Genomic DNA, 16,158 nt, shown 5'->3' on the forward strand with positions numbered 1-16,158 from the left:
ATTCCTAGAAATTGTCACTTATTATAAATAGTAAACTTGTTTTGGCCAAAAGTAGTTTCCTATTTGACTCAACTATGCTATTCTTCTAACTAAAACTTAGTAAAAATGAAAATATAATGAAAATTTGACCGTCAAATCTGATGGAATCTCACAAATTCGGCATGGCAACCCGGCATAGCGGGATTGGGTGGCTAAAGTAGCTCGTCCTACCCAAAATCATATATGGCACATTGGATAACTCATTCTGGTTTGCAAGATACGCCGGTTTTAAGGTTCTGACTGCCCGATCACTTTCGCATCCGATCGGGCCTTTTCTTGTCCATCTCGGCCATGAAATTATACACAACCCGCTCTGCATCAGATGATCACTCACAAGGCACATGGTAGGAAAAAAATGTAGAACAGTTGGATAGTCAGAGCTGTCCAATTTCTGTAACTTTGGTGCATGACCCAAAGGATCAACGATCCTGATTAAGACTTTCATTTTTACATGTGCATCATAAGAACACTCTCTCTTTCAGCAGTCCATGATACTGACACCGTGCTCCTTGCGTGCAGGAACTTGGTGGCTAATAATTTCGTATTGGATAGTTCTAACAACAGGTGATTATCAATGTCATTTTTTTAAATGAGTCAAGAAAATAAAAGCATTGGTTCAATAAAAGAATTAGTTCACTTATAAAATGTCGTGAAATATATATATATATATTTCACAATATTATATAACCGGCACCTGAATCTTGCCTTTTTCCGCCTTGATTTTATCTATGTTGAATTTTGGCTTTTTTATTAAACAAATTAGGCATCCTCTGTAATCAACTGCTGTCTGAGTTACTCAGTACGCAATCCGCTTCCATTTAACTGACATTTTTCTTGTGCATTCAGTGATTTGCCTTTAAGCTTGAATTGTCTTCAGCGAAGCTCTTCATGCTATCGAAACTCTCAATACCGTAAGCCATACTTTCCATTTCGAAGAATAGATATTCTGTTTATTCTTTTTCTATATACATAATAATAAAATGGGTAATGGCCCTATGCCCCTAGTTGCATTGGAGTTATCCTCCGCCCATTATCTATACTGTACATGCGGCGCATGTGTGTATGGTTATAGGCACCATCTATCATTGATTGACGATCAACCAGAAATGTCTTTGATTGGGAAATTTGGCTGTCTGATCAATGAAAATTTTCTCATTGAGAATGATGGATCACAATCCTGTTGTCCATTTTTTCTGTCCATATTTGTTCATCATGAAGTTAGTTATTTTATATCATCCAATCAAAGTGATGTTTAGGCTATGCCCCATCCACTACTGCAATAGCTGAACAAACGGTTCAGATCTCATCAACATTTGCCACATGTACATAGTAAAGTAGTCCCCGTGACATGAGATCTTTGTCTTATAAAATATGGGAGCTTCCTTTCTAATTGTTTCATTAGATGTACGTGGTTAATTTGAAAGCGGATTGGCTGTCACCCCAGGCATAGAGATATACCTGTGTCATGGTTGTGTGGGGCCACAGAAATGTTCGTGACAAATCCACTCCCTACATCTATTTTGAAAGACCATAATAGTCAGGAATCTAAAAATCAAGTAGATTCAAAACTCAGGTGGACCACACCAAATGAAACAGTGGGAACTGAAATATCCACCGTTGAAACTTTCTTCGAGCTGACCATGACATTTATATTCCATCCAAATTGTTCGTTAGATTTCTACCACTCAAATAAACTATAGACACAAATATCACTTATATGAAACCACTATAACCCTCAGGCATTCAATCCCCACTATTTTGTTTGATATGGCCATGTGTGTTTTGAGTCTGCATGATTTTTAGATTCATGTCCTACTGTGGTCATGCAAAAAAGGTGTACAAGGTGGATTTGTCACAGACATTCTTGTGGGCTCCACATAGACCCCAGCACAGGAATATTTATGTGTCAAAGGTCACAAGCAATCCACTTCCATGTGGTTTACCTATATATATGATATAACAATTGACAGAATCAGAGGTTTGTTGCACCTCTGCATGCAGTTTGACGTGTCAACTTGGCACGTGTATGACATCCAAGCCATGTATCAGGTTGGACCCACCATATAGATTATCAAGTGTTACTTACCATAGATGGGAAATGTCCTCAAAATAACACCAGTCGGATGATCCTAATTGTTTCAATGAAGACATTTTTATCGATGTCTCTTTCTGATCAAATGAATCTAAATGGTGTTGTTATTGGGTTAAGGCCCACCCATTATAGGGTCCACGTTGGAAATCATGTGTAGTGTTAGACAACCATATTAAGTTTCAGTTTAACGAGATCATGATCTAACGGTGATCATATGATGATCCTTCAAATATGCTATGCATTTAACAATGTCCCACTCTTCCATTGATCTACAGAGTCTTCATTCGCGATCAGGTGCGGTGGACCCTCGATGAAAATTAACGACACAGAGTATGAGAGGGATACTGAATCTCTGGGCCCAGTATCCTATAAGGTGGCCGTTAAAGAGAAGTGGGCCGTCAGCAATGTAGGAATATTTGCTTCAAGCAGCAACAGCGAATATAACAAGTACACTGATCAGGGTGTATTTCGAAATACAACAGACTCGAAGCTATTCCAATACACACGGCTATCACCAGGATCGCTGAGATATTATGGCATCGGGCTTGAAAACGGTAACTACACTGTAAATCTGAAATTTGCAGAGACGGAGTTTCCAGATACAAAAACCTGGCAGAGCGTTGGAAAACGCGTTTTCGATATTTATATTCAGGTATGTGCATTAGGACATTTTCCTGAGTTTGTAAGTTCCTGTTTTATACTCAAAATCACATATGTTTGATAGACCCATGACAAGTGCTTCTACATGCAAACACGTGCCAGTCTGGCATGTGTAGGACATTCGATGCGTCCATCAGGTGGGACCCAATGTGTAGATCATCTGGCCCAATTTTGGTAGGCCAAACATTTAAGAAGAGTAAAATGATTGATAGGTTTCTGAAATTTGGCAACAGCCCACGTTCGAAGGATGGGCTGGATCATCTAAAAAGCAGGGCCTACTTGTTTCATGTCTCAAATGGATAGGAATTGCCTGTGCCCCAGCCTAAAACAACTTCCGGGAGGCAGAAGCTACGTGGGCCCACTGCAATGTCCACGATAAATCCACTCCACCTATTGGTTTTTTCTACTCACGTTGTTTCAAAAATGAAGTAGATCCAAAACTGAAGTGGGCGACCGGTCGTGGCCCATTCACGACCGGTCGTGGGGTCCTCTTGACCGGTCGTGCAGGCTGCACGACCAGTCGAGGTTACGCAGATTCGTTCCGCAATTTTGCGCGGATTTCGTGTCGCAAGTCCTTTCGCAACTGGGATGCGGAAATGGGAGTTTCCAAAACTATAAACAGGGGTTCCTAGGGTTTTCATATAGAGAAAAAGCAAGGGAAAATTATTCTAAGGTGTGGGCAAAGGGTTTTCTATGTGCTTCCAAGGGAGAGGTTAGTATATTGCTTTGTAATCTTCGTTCTTCATAGTGGAAGTTTGCATCCGTGGTTTTTTACCCTAGTTTGGGATTTTTCCACGTATATCTTGTCTTGTGGTTTGTTTTGAATGCTTTGATCTATTTCTAGTTTATATTTCTTCCTGTTTATCGTTTGTGGGTGAGGCCTGAGATTGGATCTAGGCTCACTGCGTTGTTGGCGTGCTGCGCAACAACTGGTATCAGAGCTATTGGTTTAGTTCTATTGGGAGCGATGACGGAAGAAGGGAAAACTAGAATTGAGAAGTTTGATGGTTCAAACTTTGCCTTCTGGAAGATGCAGATGGAGGATTATCTGTATCAGAAGGACCTCTATATTCCTCTAGGAGGAAAAGAGAAGAAACCAGAAAAGATGACAGATGATGAATGGTCTTTATTGGAACGGAAGGCTCTAGGAACGATCAGACTCTCTTTGTTTAAGAGTGTCGCCTTCAATATATCTAAGGTGAAGAATACAAAAGAATTAATGGAAGCCCTAGCTACAATGTATGAAAAACCCTCAGCGTCCAATAAGGTTCATATTATGAAATGACTATTCAACATGAAGATGTCAGATAGTGGGAGCATGGCTGGTCATCTAAATGAGTTCAATACAGTCACGAGCCAGTTGGAATCTGTTGGCATTATTTTTAGGACGAGGTTAGGGCATTATTAATCTTGTTCAGTTTGCCAGATAGTTGAGATGGTTTGGTGATTGTTATGAGCAATTCTTCAGAGTCGATAAAGCTGAAATTTGATGATGTGGCCGGTCTAATTCTCAGCGAAGAATCTAGAAGAAAGGCATCAGGAGTTTCAGGGGATTCAGGGAATGCTCTAAACGTTGAAGGAAGAGGAAGATCGCTGAACAAATGAGGCAATAAACACGGACGTTCTAAGTCGAGGAAGAAGTCCAAGGGACCGAAAGACAAAGACGGGTGTTGGCATTGCAGCAAGAAGGGGCACATGAAACGTGATTGCAGGACGTTCAAGAAACAAGAAGGAAGCTCTCAAGGCGGGAAGGATTCAGTGAATCTATCTGAGGAGAGTGACACAGAGGCCTTAATCTTGTCTCTTGATGCGAGGAATGAGTCTTGGGTTATAGACTCGGGTGCTTCGTTTCATGCCACTTCATGTAAGGAAGTTCTGCGTGATTATGTGTCAGGTGACTTTGGGAGAGTCTACCTGGGTGATGATGAGCCGTGCAGTATTGTTGGAAAGGGAGACGTTCATGTCAATCAGAAAGACGGAACGGTTTTGAAATTGAAGGATGTCAGACATGTACCGAGTTTGAAACGTAACTTGATCTCAGTGGGGCAATTGGCCGATACCGGTTATGTGACGACATTCACTAGTGATTCCTGGAAGATCACAAAAGGTGCCTTGGTGATATCTCGAGGGAAAAAGGAAGGTACTTTATACGTGACTTCAGGATCGTATTGTTCACTCTCAGTCGCATCAACTGGAGTGAATGGGCAGTTATGGCATCAGAGGTTGGGACATATGAGTGAGAAATGGATGAAAGTGCTATTGTCAAAAGGGAAGCTACCAGGGCTGAAGTCTATTGACTTGGAATTCTGCGAGGACTGCGTATATGGCAAGCAGAAGAGGGTAAGTTTCAAGAAGACAGGACGCACTCCAAAGACGCATCTGTTGGAGCTTGTACACACTGATGTGTGGGGATCGGCATAGGTATCATCTCTTGGTGGCTCACGTTATTTTGTTTCCTTTATTGATGATGCTAGTAGAAAATTATGGGTCTATTTCTTAAAGCACAAATCTGATGTATTTGACGTATTTAAGAAGTGGAAAGTTATGGTAGAAAACGAGACAGGTAGAACAGTAAAATGTCTCAGATCTGATAATGAGGGAGAGTACTTTGATAAGAGACTTGAGGAGTATTATGCAGCAAATGGAATCAAACATCAAAAAATAATTCCAAGGACACCACAGCAGAATGGTGTGGCTGAGTGCATTAACAGGACCATCCTTAAGCATGCCAGGAGTATGAGGCTACATGCAGGATTGCCCAAGACCTTTTGGGCAGATGTTGTGAATACTACCGCATATCTCATCAATAGAAGTCCCTCAGCACCATTGGATGGTGGGCTACAAGAAGAAATGTGGTCTGAAAAAGAAGTGAACCTTGCACATCTCAAAGTGTTCGGTTGCACTTCATATGTTCACATTGATGCATAGCATAGAATCAAGCTGGATGCGAAGTCCAAGAGGTGCATGTTTATAGGATACGAGTAGCATGATTTTGGCTACAGGTTTTGGAATGCTGAAAATAAGAAAATCATCAGAAGCAAGGACATAGTCTTCAATGAAAAAGTGATGCATAAGGACAGTGTGCAGGAAAATAAGGCCGAGGAGAAAGAATTCGTAGAGATGGAAGAGTTACAGGACACGGGTGTTACTGCGCCACAGGATGATCATGCACAAGAGCATTATGAGGTAGAGCCGCATACACTGGTTGTGAGGAGGTCTACTCGGGAGAGGAGACCTACGGTCCAATACTCACCCTCCTTACACTATCTACTGCTGACAGATAATGGTGAACCAGAGTGTTTTGAAGAGGCATTAAAGACAGATACATGGGTTAAGTGGGAGCAGGTCATGGATGAGGAGATGGACTCTCTTAAGTCCAATCGTACATGGGAGCTAGTCACCCTACCTATGGGTAAGAAAGCTCTTTATAACAAGCGGGTTTACAGATTAAAGGAGGAGCACGATGGTTTGAAATGGTACAAGACTAGACTGGTTGTGAAAGGGTTTCAACAAAAGGTAGGTATCGATTTCACTGAAATATTTTCACTTGTGGTGAAAATGTCTACAATTCGTATGGTCTTGAGTATAGTGGCCACAGAGGACTTACATCTAGAGCAGCTAGATGTTAAGACAGCCTTTCTTCATGGGGACCTTGAAGAAGAGATATATATATGCATCAGCCGACAGGATACGTGGCACCAGGAAAGGAGAACAAAATATGCAGACTGGAGAAGAGTTTATATGGCCTGAAGCAGGCCCCGAGGCAGTGGTACAAGAAATTTAATAATTTCATGTCGGGAAACGGTTATAGGAGATGTCATGCAAACCACTGTTTGAAAAAGTTTGATACGTCGTACATCATCCTTCTTCTGTACGTTGATGATATGCTTGTGGCTGGTTCAAGCATGAAGGATATCTCAAATCTCAAATGACAACTGTCTAAAGAATTTGTCATGAAGGATTCAGGAGCTGTAAAACAAATCCTAGGCATGAGGATAATGCATGACAGGAAAAATAAGAAACTGGTTTTATCACAGGTAGAGTACATAGTCAAGGTACTTGATCGATTCAATATGGGAGGAGGTGCTAAGCCGGTTAACACTCCATTAGCCAACCACTTCAAGCTATCTAAGGAGTAAGGTGCAAAAACGCAGGCGGAATAGGACTACATGGCTAAAGTCCCATACACGTTAGCTATAGGGAGTATCATGTATGCTATGGTGAGCATGAGGCCAGACATTGCTCAAGCAGTGGAAGTTGTTAGCAGGTTCATGAACAACCCTGGGAAGAAAAATTAGGAAGCTGTGAAGTGGATCCTTAGATACCTGATATATACTAAGGATGTAGGGTTGTGTTATGGTGGATTGAAAATCAAGCTACAAGGCTACGTGGATTCAAATTTGACAGGAGATATCAACAGCAGAAGAAGCACTACAGGTTATGTCTTTACTCTGGGTAGTCTGCAGTCAGTTGAGTCTCTCAATTATAGAAGATAGTAACTATTAGTACGACAGAAGCAGAATATGTTGCGGCTACAGAAGCGTGCAAGGAGATGGTGTGGATGCAAGGTTTCATGGAAGAGTTGGGTAAGAAGCAAGCAGATTGCAAGATGTACAGTGACAGTCAGAGTGCAATACACTTGGCTAAGAATTCAGCCTTTCATTCAAGGACCAAGCATATTGCCATCAGATATCACTTCATTCGTTCGTTACTGGAAGATGGATCGATTGCTCTGGAGAAGATTCATACAAGTGAGAATCCTGCGGATATGCTGACCAAGGCGGTCACACGGGAGAAGCTGAAGCTCTGTTCAGCTTTGATTGGTCTTCAGGCTTGAAGACAGGGAGGTGATGCACTCCGGATGAAGAAGACGAAGGTTTAAGGCGATGTGTCTCCAAGTGGGAGATTGTTAAGATGTGGAGCCACATCTGGGCAGCGCCACTCGACCTGCGTAACTACGATTGGTCGAGGAGACTGCTCGACCGGTCGTGGACCGGCTCGACTCAAAGTCCAGCAAGCACTGTTTTTTGATCCCGAGGTGTTCGACCGGTCGTGGCCCATTCACGACCGGTCGTGGGGTCCTCTCGACCGGTCGTGCAGGCTGCACGACCAGTCGAGGTTACGCAGATTCGTTCCGCGATTTTGCGCGGATTTCGTGTCGCAAGTCCTTTCGCAACTGGGATGCGGAAAGGGGAGTTTCCTAAACTATAAACAGGAGTTCATAGGATTTTTTCATATAGAGAAAAAGTAAGGAAAAATTATTCTAAGGTGTGGGCAAAGGGTTTTCTATGTGCTTCCAAGGGAGAGGTTAGTATATTGCTTTGTAATCTTCATTCTTCATAGTGGAAGTTTGCATCCATGGTTTTTTACCCTAGTTTGGGGTTTTTCCACGTATATCTTGTCTTGTAGTTTGTTTTGAATGCTTTGATCTATTTCTAGTTTATATTTCTTCTTGTTTATCGTTTGTGAGTGAGGCCTGAGATTAGATCTAGGCTCATTGCGTTGTTGGTGTACTGCGCGCAGAAGCTACATAGGCCCACTGTGATGTCCATAAGAAATCCACTCCACCCATTGGTTTTGCTCACTCACGTTGCTTTAAAATGAAGTAGATCCAAAACTGAAGTGGGGCATGCACACCACATGAAACAGTGGGGATTAGAAGTCTACCATTTACACCTTCATGGGGCAACATAAGTTTTAGATCACAATAATATTTGTCTTTTCAGTTCATCCCAGTGACATTAACTTTATGAACGATTTGGATGGAATGTAAACATGATGGTGGACCCTGGGAAGTTTTCACTTCATCCCATTGTTTCATACTCTGTTCCACTTGAGTTTTGGATTTTCTTCATTTCTAAGCTCATATCCTAACTGAATGGACTGAGTGGATTTCTCATGGACATTGCCATTGACGCCACGTATCTTATAGGAACTTCCTGTAGGCAGGGGCACAAGCAATTTTTGTCCGTCTCAAATCATGTGATCTAAGCAGAACTCTTTGATTATTAGAATCATGAACTAGATTTTTATTTTCTTTTTCCATGCATCATTCAATGATCAAGGCGTAGATGTTTTCTTGAATTCCATGTAATTTCAAAGAGTTCCAATCATAACGAATTACCATCTGCTCCAATCAAAATTCTGTTTTTGAAATTTTGAATTAATTGTGACAACGATTTCTATTAGTTTTGAGGCTAAGTTAATGGTGCAGGGCAATCTGGCATGGAAAGACTTCGATATAAAAAAAGAAGCTGGTATTGCCTTCAAAGGCATTGAGAAGAAACAGTGGGTTATGGTAAATCAAAATATTCTTGAAATTCATCTCCTTTGGGCTGGAAAGGGGACTTGCTGTATACCTTCCCCAGGCACTTACGGACCCGCCATCTCAGCCATCCATGTTACTCCTAGTAAGATTTAAAGATTTTCTTTTTTATTGAAGTTTAATGTTATATTAGAACTAAGAGAAATGTTGTTACCAACCGTATGCTCTTTACAGAAATTCTATGAGGTGCAATCCCAACTGTAAATGTGGTGATCGTGGATGGTAATTGCAATAGGTTTTTTGGTGGTTGTCCTGTGGATGGACCATTGGCCAGAATCATCGTCATCGTCATGATCATCTAAACCTTATCCCAACTAATTGAGGCCGGCTGCGTGAATCCTTTTCCGCCATTCCACTCCATCACTGGCCGGAATGTTGATAATAACATGAAACTCCATAGGAACATCTTTTCTTATTCCCTCCACTCACATACATAGGTTGTCAAGTAATTTTTTACTCGCTCCACCCACGTACTTTTAGGTTTTTTTCCTGCTATAGATAAAGGGGCGACCGATGTCTGAGCTTGAACATCCACTGGGGCAATTTGACAAACACCTGGTTGGTTGCCAGCAACAGACTTGGATAACTGATTGAAAGAGGTTTCTACCCAGGCTCGAGTAGATGTGGGATTTATTTGAGATCTGATGCTTGAAGGCTTACATGAATCTCGACGGCTTAGTAAAACATCGTTGATCTTATAATTATCCTATAAAATTTACCCTTTTAGTTTTAGTGGTACACGACAATAATATAAAACTCTATAGGCACATCTCCATTTCTTCTACCATATGCTTGAATTCTATGGGTAGCAATCATCTAAATCTCTCTACTCTCATGAAAGGCACATCCTCGGCCAGCTGGAAATGGAATTACTGGTTATCAAGGATTGAAAGGCCGAAAAATAGAGGTCAAGCGTTCTTTCAGTATATTCTAAGGGAAGAAAAACATGGGACGTACCCACTAGTGATTGCTCACAAGTGGGCCCCACTGGCCTACGTCCAACATACACCATGGAGATCACTTCTTGCAGATGTCTTGTTAACTTGTCCATAACAAAGGCAAAGAGATATAAGCTTAAGGCCAACTTTTGGAGCAAGCCTCATAGTATTAGGGAACTCACTTGTCTCTCCACTGGTGGTCCTCACACTTGCGGATGCTCCCTCATGCATATCCTTAATCAGGACAAAATATCCTCTTCAAATTCTTTTATTTTCTAGCACCCATGAGATTAACAATCCAGGACCCGATTGTGAGCATTCTTTAAGTCAATAAAGACCATGTGGAGATACTTCTTCTTCTTCCTATATTTCTCCACTGATGTCTAAGTAGGCAAATAACATCAATGATAGACCTGTCTCCCATGAAACCAAACTGATTTTTTGATACACTCATGTCTTAATCTTTGCTTAATCGCTCTTTCCGAAAGTTTCATAGCATGGTTCGAAAGTCATAGTCAATTAGTGAATCGACCACTACTAATTGGATGGCTACAATAGTCCTATCCATGGATGACTTACCAAATCAACAGTCCTAATAACCCCTTGCAAGTTCATTTGTAGCATTCCTCTAAAAGTACATTGTAGCACAAGTAAGTTCAACATTGACTAATCGTATTGAGTTCTTGTCCAGATTTTGAAACGGCTATCAAGACTCGACAAAAGAAGAATAAGACTGCTTTGGCTGTTAAAATTTTGGCTCCTGTTGTGTTGACCATTGTATCTGTTATTGTATTTTTTATTTGGAAAAGGAGTAAAAGGTTGAGTGTCGATGAAGATGAAGGTAATTCCAATGTCCGTAGATTACTAAAAGACAACAAAAATGAAATTTTGGAAATGTTCAAGTAACATAGTACTGTTCAAGAGTACATTAAAAGGTGTGTTTGGATGTACCACTGAATCACAGTTGGGGGTTTTTCCAAACCACAAGATTTGGTGCTAGCCTATCAAATTATCATCTTTGGTAAGTGGGAAAATCCAAATGTGGCCTAATTCGGTGTTTGGATGCACAAGTCAACTGTTGCAAGAGTTCCATCTTATCAAGAGGAAAGGAGAATTCAAAGCCGAGATCCTCAACATGAATGTTAAGGAAACTAAGATATGATGCTTTCCACTTTATTAGATGATCGATGGCAATTTGATAGCGCATCCAAACACATGCTAAATGTGCCAAACCCATTCATTTGGTTCAACATTCTTCAACTGGATTTATTTTTATTTCCTTAATTTTTTCTTGTGATTGCTAAAAAAGACATTCAAATCCAATGAACAATTAAAATAAATAAAACTTGGACCACCAAATGGTACAAATGTTTCTAAGCCCATGTATGGTATTGAAGTGAACGTATAAATGCAACCTGCCATTTTACGTGTATCTGCAGAGTTTTTAAGAATGGGTCCCAGACCAATCACTTTCAGTTACAGAGAACTGAAGACCGCCACCAAAGACTTCAGTCCGGCAAATAAGCTGGGACAGGGAGGATTTGGGCCCGTTTTTAAGGTCAGTTTGCTTTTACTATATGTAAACTACAATGATCAGAAGATTTGAATGGTCCTTGGCCTTAGTATCGCGATTGCATGCATGTGGGGCCTAGCTGCGGATGAGGGAGACCCACTCCCTGATGGAACAATCCTAAGGCTTTGATTGGTAACCTACGAAAATACGGTATGGAAAAAACACAACTATTGTTCACATTCAATGGAACAAAAGCCAATGATCAAATGGTCGGGATCTTCTAATTTGAGAGATATTCGAGTCATCAACCATTTTTAATGCTGCACATGAAATCAATGGTCTGGATTACATCCAAACCATTCATTCCTTAGGTTGAGACCCATTTTCCTTTTTCATTTCTTTTCTTCTTCTTCTTCTTCTTCTTCTTCTTTCTTTCTTTCTTTCCGTTAAGTTTCGTACATTTTTATACTACTACAATTCCCAAATTGAAAATGCTTTTAAGAAAACTAATAGATCTCATTTGCACTGCAGGGCACATTACTCGATGGGCGGATGGTGGCTGTAAAGCGACTCTCGGTAACATCTCGGCAAGGAAAGAGTCAGTTTCTAGCAGAGATTGCCGCTATATCTGCCGTCCAACATCGAAACCTGGTGAAATTGTACGGATGCTGCATCAAGGGAGCTAATCGGCTCCTTGTTTATGAGTATCTAGAAAACAAGAGCCTGGATCAAGCACTCATCGGTACGTTGCTGCCTTCTCCCTTCTCCATCAAACTATACTTGAAAACCAACACTAGCCTTATTATATCACATATGATTTTGGGGTGCGTTTGGTTGCACTATTTGTTAGAATTTAAAAAATTACGGGTGTTGAGCTCTCACCTTTCTAGAAAAAAAATCAATCAGGATTTTTAGAGTGCAGAAGAATTTAAGATTTTTCAAAATCTAGATTTAATGTTATGTTGCCTAAGGATGCCCATTTGATATTTGTCAAACTTTTTATAACAAAAAATATAATTTGAAGAACTAAAATTACCTTAAATTAATGAGTCAATTTGCTAATTGATGTGGAGTGGGTGGTGGACACTTTTGTGGCCAAGATGGACCAGAGAAGGCCCGATTGGAGTTGGAAGTGATCAGGACCGTCAAAACCTTAAAAAAGGCATATCTTGCAAATTTAAACAAGGTTTTCAATATATTATATATGATTTTGGGGTAGGAGATGCTACTTTAGCCAACCAACCCACTATGCTGGGTTGCTCACACCGGATTTACGAGATTCCATGAGATCGATGGTTGAAAGTCTTTTTTATTTATGTTTTTATTATAAATAGTCAGTTTTAATTCGATCATAACTCAATCCTTTTGAGCTTTAGCAGTTGTGCCCAACATGAAAATGGCTTACAAAATTTAGGAAAATAATGTGGTTAGACTAAATTGGACACTTGCTATTTTTGGCCGAAAATCACGAAGTCTAGTGAAAATCATGACTGTCTTTAAGTAGTAAGTTTACAATTTATAGTAAATCATATTTTTATCCGAAACTTATTCCTAGGTTTGAGATTATTATTTAAAAGGGTTGTAATTTCATTTTTATCATCAATTAATCTATTTTCAAATTTATTAGAATTTATTTGTAGATATATATAAAATTTTTCTCGTGGATTCGAGGAATCTCTATGAGGAGTTTAGAGAAGCTCCCTGGATTTGGAGTAGTAGTTATCCCTTAAGGAAGACACAGTGATCGACCTCGTCACGTCCATACTTGCGTCAATTGGAATTATAATGGCAAATAATGAAGAAATTGCCAAAATCCCGTGAACGCTGATCCAGGGGTTCGTTACCTTTTAGAAAGAAAAGAAATTTTCTTCGGGAGAGTCATTGACCATGCAAGGGCTGCAGCAAACCTCGACTGTTTTGCCCATATGCTAATTTTATCCCGAGCCCAAGGCAATGCTCAACCACCCGTGGTTGTTGTACGACACAACCCTAATTTCCGTAGGGCATACGGATGTGAATTGTATGGTGTAAAAAATAAGTCGAGCTCCAGCGATGAGGACATCGATGGTGGCTTTGCTCGATGACTAGTCCATGGAGGCGATCGACTACATTATACTGAAAGAGACTATCGAGGTAAGGTTGAACTTTCTAGTTAAAAGATTTCTTCGATTGGTTAGTCGAAGTAGAATAATATTTTGATTACATAGACATGTCGGAACATAAAAACGTGAAATTAATAGCATTTAAATTAAAATCTGGTACGCATGGTGGGAGCGATTATAACTCTCATGTGCCCGATAGAACAAAGTGCCCATCCGATCATGGCCATGGATGGGACGCCTTCTTCGATAAGGATTCCTCCCTAATGATTATGAGCAAGTATTGTTCCAGGAATACTAAAATTACCAGTAGGAAAAACAAATCGTCACAGATTACACCGAAGAATTCCAGTGCTTGGCAATGCAGAATGACCTGTTGGAAACCGAATCACAGAAGGTAGCACAATTTATAAGTGGTTTACGATCGAACATCCAGGACCGAGTTCAAATGCATCCAGTCAGGACCGTATATGAAGCGGTCTAGATGGCAAGTAGGGTAGACAAACAACTTCCAAGAGTCCTTACTCAGCCTAATCATTTGACTCAACCCCCCATGACGGGTCCAACATGGGATTCAACTCTAGCATGACGAAAGGAACTAGTAGGAGGACGTCTTCAACCTCCTAGAACCGTAAATAGTGACGCATGGAGTAGTCCATCTAGTCCTCAATGTGTGGCACCTACTACAGCGGGTATGAGTAAGATTTAAAATCCTTATAGTTGGTCAAGGTTGAACATTTCTTACAATCGTGGCCAACTGGGCCACTTATCAAACACCTGCACTTAATTCCTTGGAGCCTACTTGACCATTAACGAAGAGGACAGTAGAAGAAGACCTTGGATTTGATAAAGATGAACAATCCATTAAAGAATGAGTTGGTGAAGAAGAATGGTCGGCTGAGGATCATGGCAAATCCTTGGTCATGAGGAAATTATTGTACACTCCACGAAATGAGTTACATCCACAACAACATAATATATTCCGTATATGGTGTACCATTAATGGAAAGGTCTGTGATGTAATCATATACAGTGACAATAGAGAGAACATTGTCTCGAAAGTGATGATGGACAAGTTATAGCTACCTAATACAAAGCATCATTCCCCTTACTTGATTGGATGGATGAAAAAGTTAAACGAAACCAAGGTAATCAAACAATACATGGTCTCATTTTTAATTGGTAAAAATTATAAGGATCAAGTACTGTGTGACGTGGTCAACATGAAAGCATGCCATATGTTACTCGGTTGACCATAGCAGTCAGACTGTGATGTGATCCACTGAGAATGAGACAATGTTTACATCTTCGTCAAGGATGGTTGAAAGATGGTCCTTACCCCTATGGCACCAAAGAACCACCTTGAAGCTTACAAAGTGGATGGGAGTTCTCTCTTGACCATTTGGGATTTCGTGGAGAAATCCTTGGAAACCGACGATGTGTACATTGTAGCGGTGAAGGGCAAGGAATCAAAACCCTTAAACATTCCCCAATTTTAAGGTCGTTGCTGAACGAATTCAAGCAAATCTGGCTTGAAGAATCACCTAATGGATTGCCTCCTATGTGGGATATCCGATATCACATAAACCTTGTTCCTAAGGCTAGCTTGCCCAACCACCCCCACTATCGAATGAGTCCGAAAGAGTGTAAAATACTTCAGCAGCAAGTGGAGGAATTGATCCATAAGGGTCTTTCAAGAAAGTATGAGCCCATGTGCCATGCCAGCGGTGTTAACACCTAAGAAAGATGCGACCTGGTGCATGTGTGTTGAGAGCCGGGTAATTAATAAGCTTATCATCAAATATCGGTTCAGAATACTGTGGTTGGACAACATGCTTGATAGGTTGGAGGGTGCTAAGGGCCAAGGTATTTTTTAAGTTAGATTTGAGGAGCCAGTGGCATCAGATTTATATTTGTCCTGGTGATGAGTGAAAAATGTCATTCAAGACCAAGGAAGGGGTTGTATGAGTGGTTAGTCATGCCCTTCGGTATATCGAACGTACCAAGTAGTTTTATGTGTTTGATAAATCAAGTGCTGAAGCTGTTCATTGGCTGATTTGTGGTAGTATATTTTGATGACATCTTGATATATAGAAAGGATGAGATGGAGCACATAGAACATCTCAGGAAGGTGCTATAAGTCTTCCAAGTTAACTAGATGTACCTCAATTTGAAGAAGCGTAGTTTTTTAACGGATAACTTGTTATTCTTAGGATATATGGTGACATCCATGGGCATCCATGTGGACAATGAAAAGGTGTGGGCCATCAGGGAATGGCTGATCCCGAAGAACATTCATGAAGTTATGAGTTTCCATGAGTTAGCAACCTCCTACCATTGATTCGTGTAGAATTTTGAGCACTATAGTCATACCCATTATCAATTGCATGAAAAACGGCTAATTTCATTAGACTGATGTGGCGACAAGAGCTTTATTGAAATTAAGAATCGATTGTCCACAACAATGATCTTGGTTCTTCCCAGTTTAATAA

The 16,158-nt window shown here is 40.6% G+C and overlaps 1 protein-coding gene across 1 annotated transcript in view; it reads left to right on the top strand.

The window, feature by feature from the left end:
* LOC131219935 (probable LRR receptor-like serine/threonine-protein kinase At1g56140) overlaps positions 1 to 16,158 on the top strand; it is a 151,219-nt gene that overhangs the window by 95,744 nt on the left and 39,317 nt on the right. Inside the window, exons 24-30 of the mRNA XM_058214921.1 lie at positions 559 to 603; positions 886 to 950; positions 2,407 to 2,783; positions 9,006 to 9,201; positions 10,746 to 10,895; positions 11,494 to 11,612; positions 12,099 to 12,309. Of these exons, the coding sequence (XP_058070904.1) occupies positions 559 to 603; positions 886 to 950; positions 2,407 to 2,783; positions 9,006 to 9,201; positions 10,746 to 10,895; positions 11,494 to 11,612; positions 12,099 to 12,309 (1,163 nt within the window). The remainder of the gene's footprint in view (positions 1 to 558; positions 604 to 885; positions 951 to 2,406; positions 2,784 to 9,005; positions 9,202 to 10,745; positions 10,896 to 11,493; positions 11,613 to 12,098; positions 12,310 to 16,158) is intronic.

This window comes from Magnolia sinica, chromosome 12 (genome assembly GCF_029962835.1).
Source record: "Magnolia sinica isolate HGM2019 chromosome 12, MsV1, whole genome shotgun sequence".
NCBI lineage: Eukaryota > Viridiplantae > Streptophyta > Magnoliopsida > Magnoliales > Magnoliaceae > Magnolia > Magnolia sinica.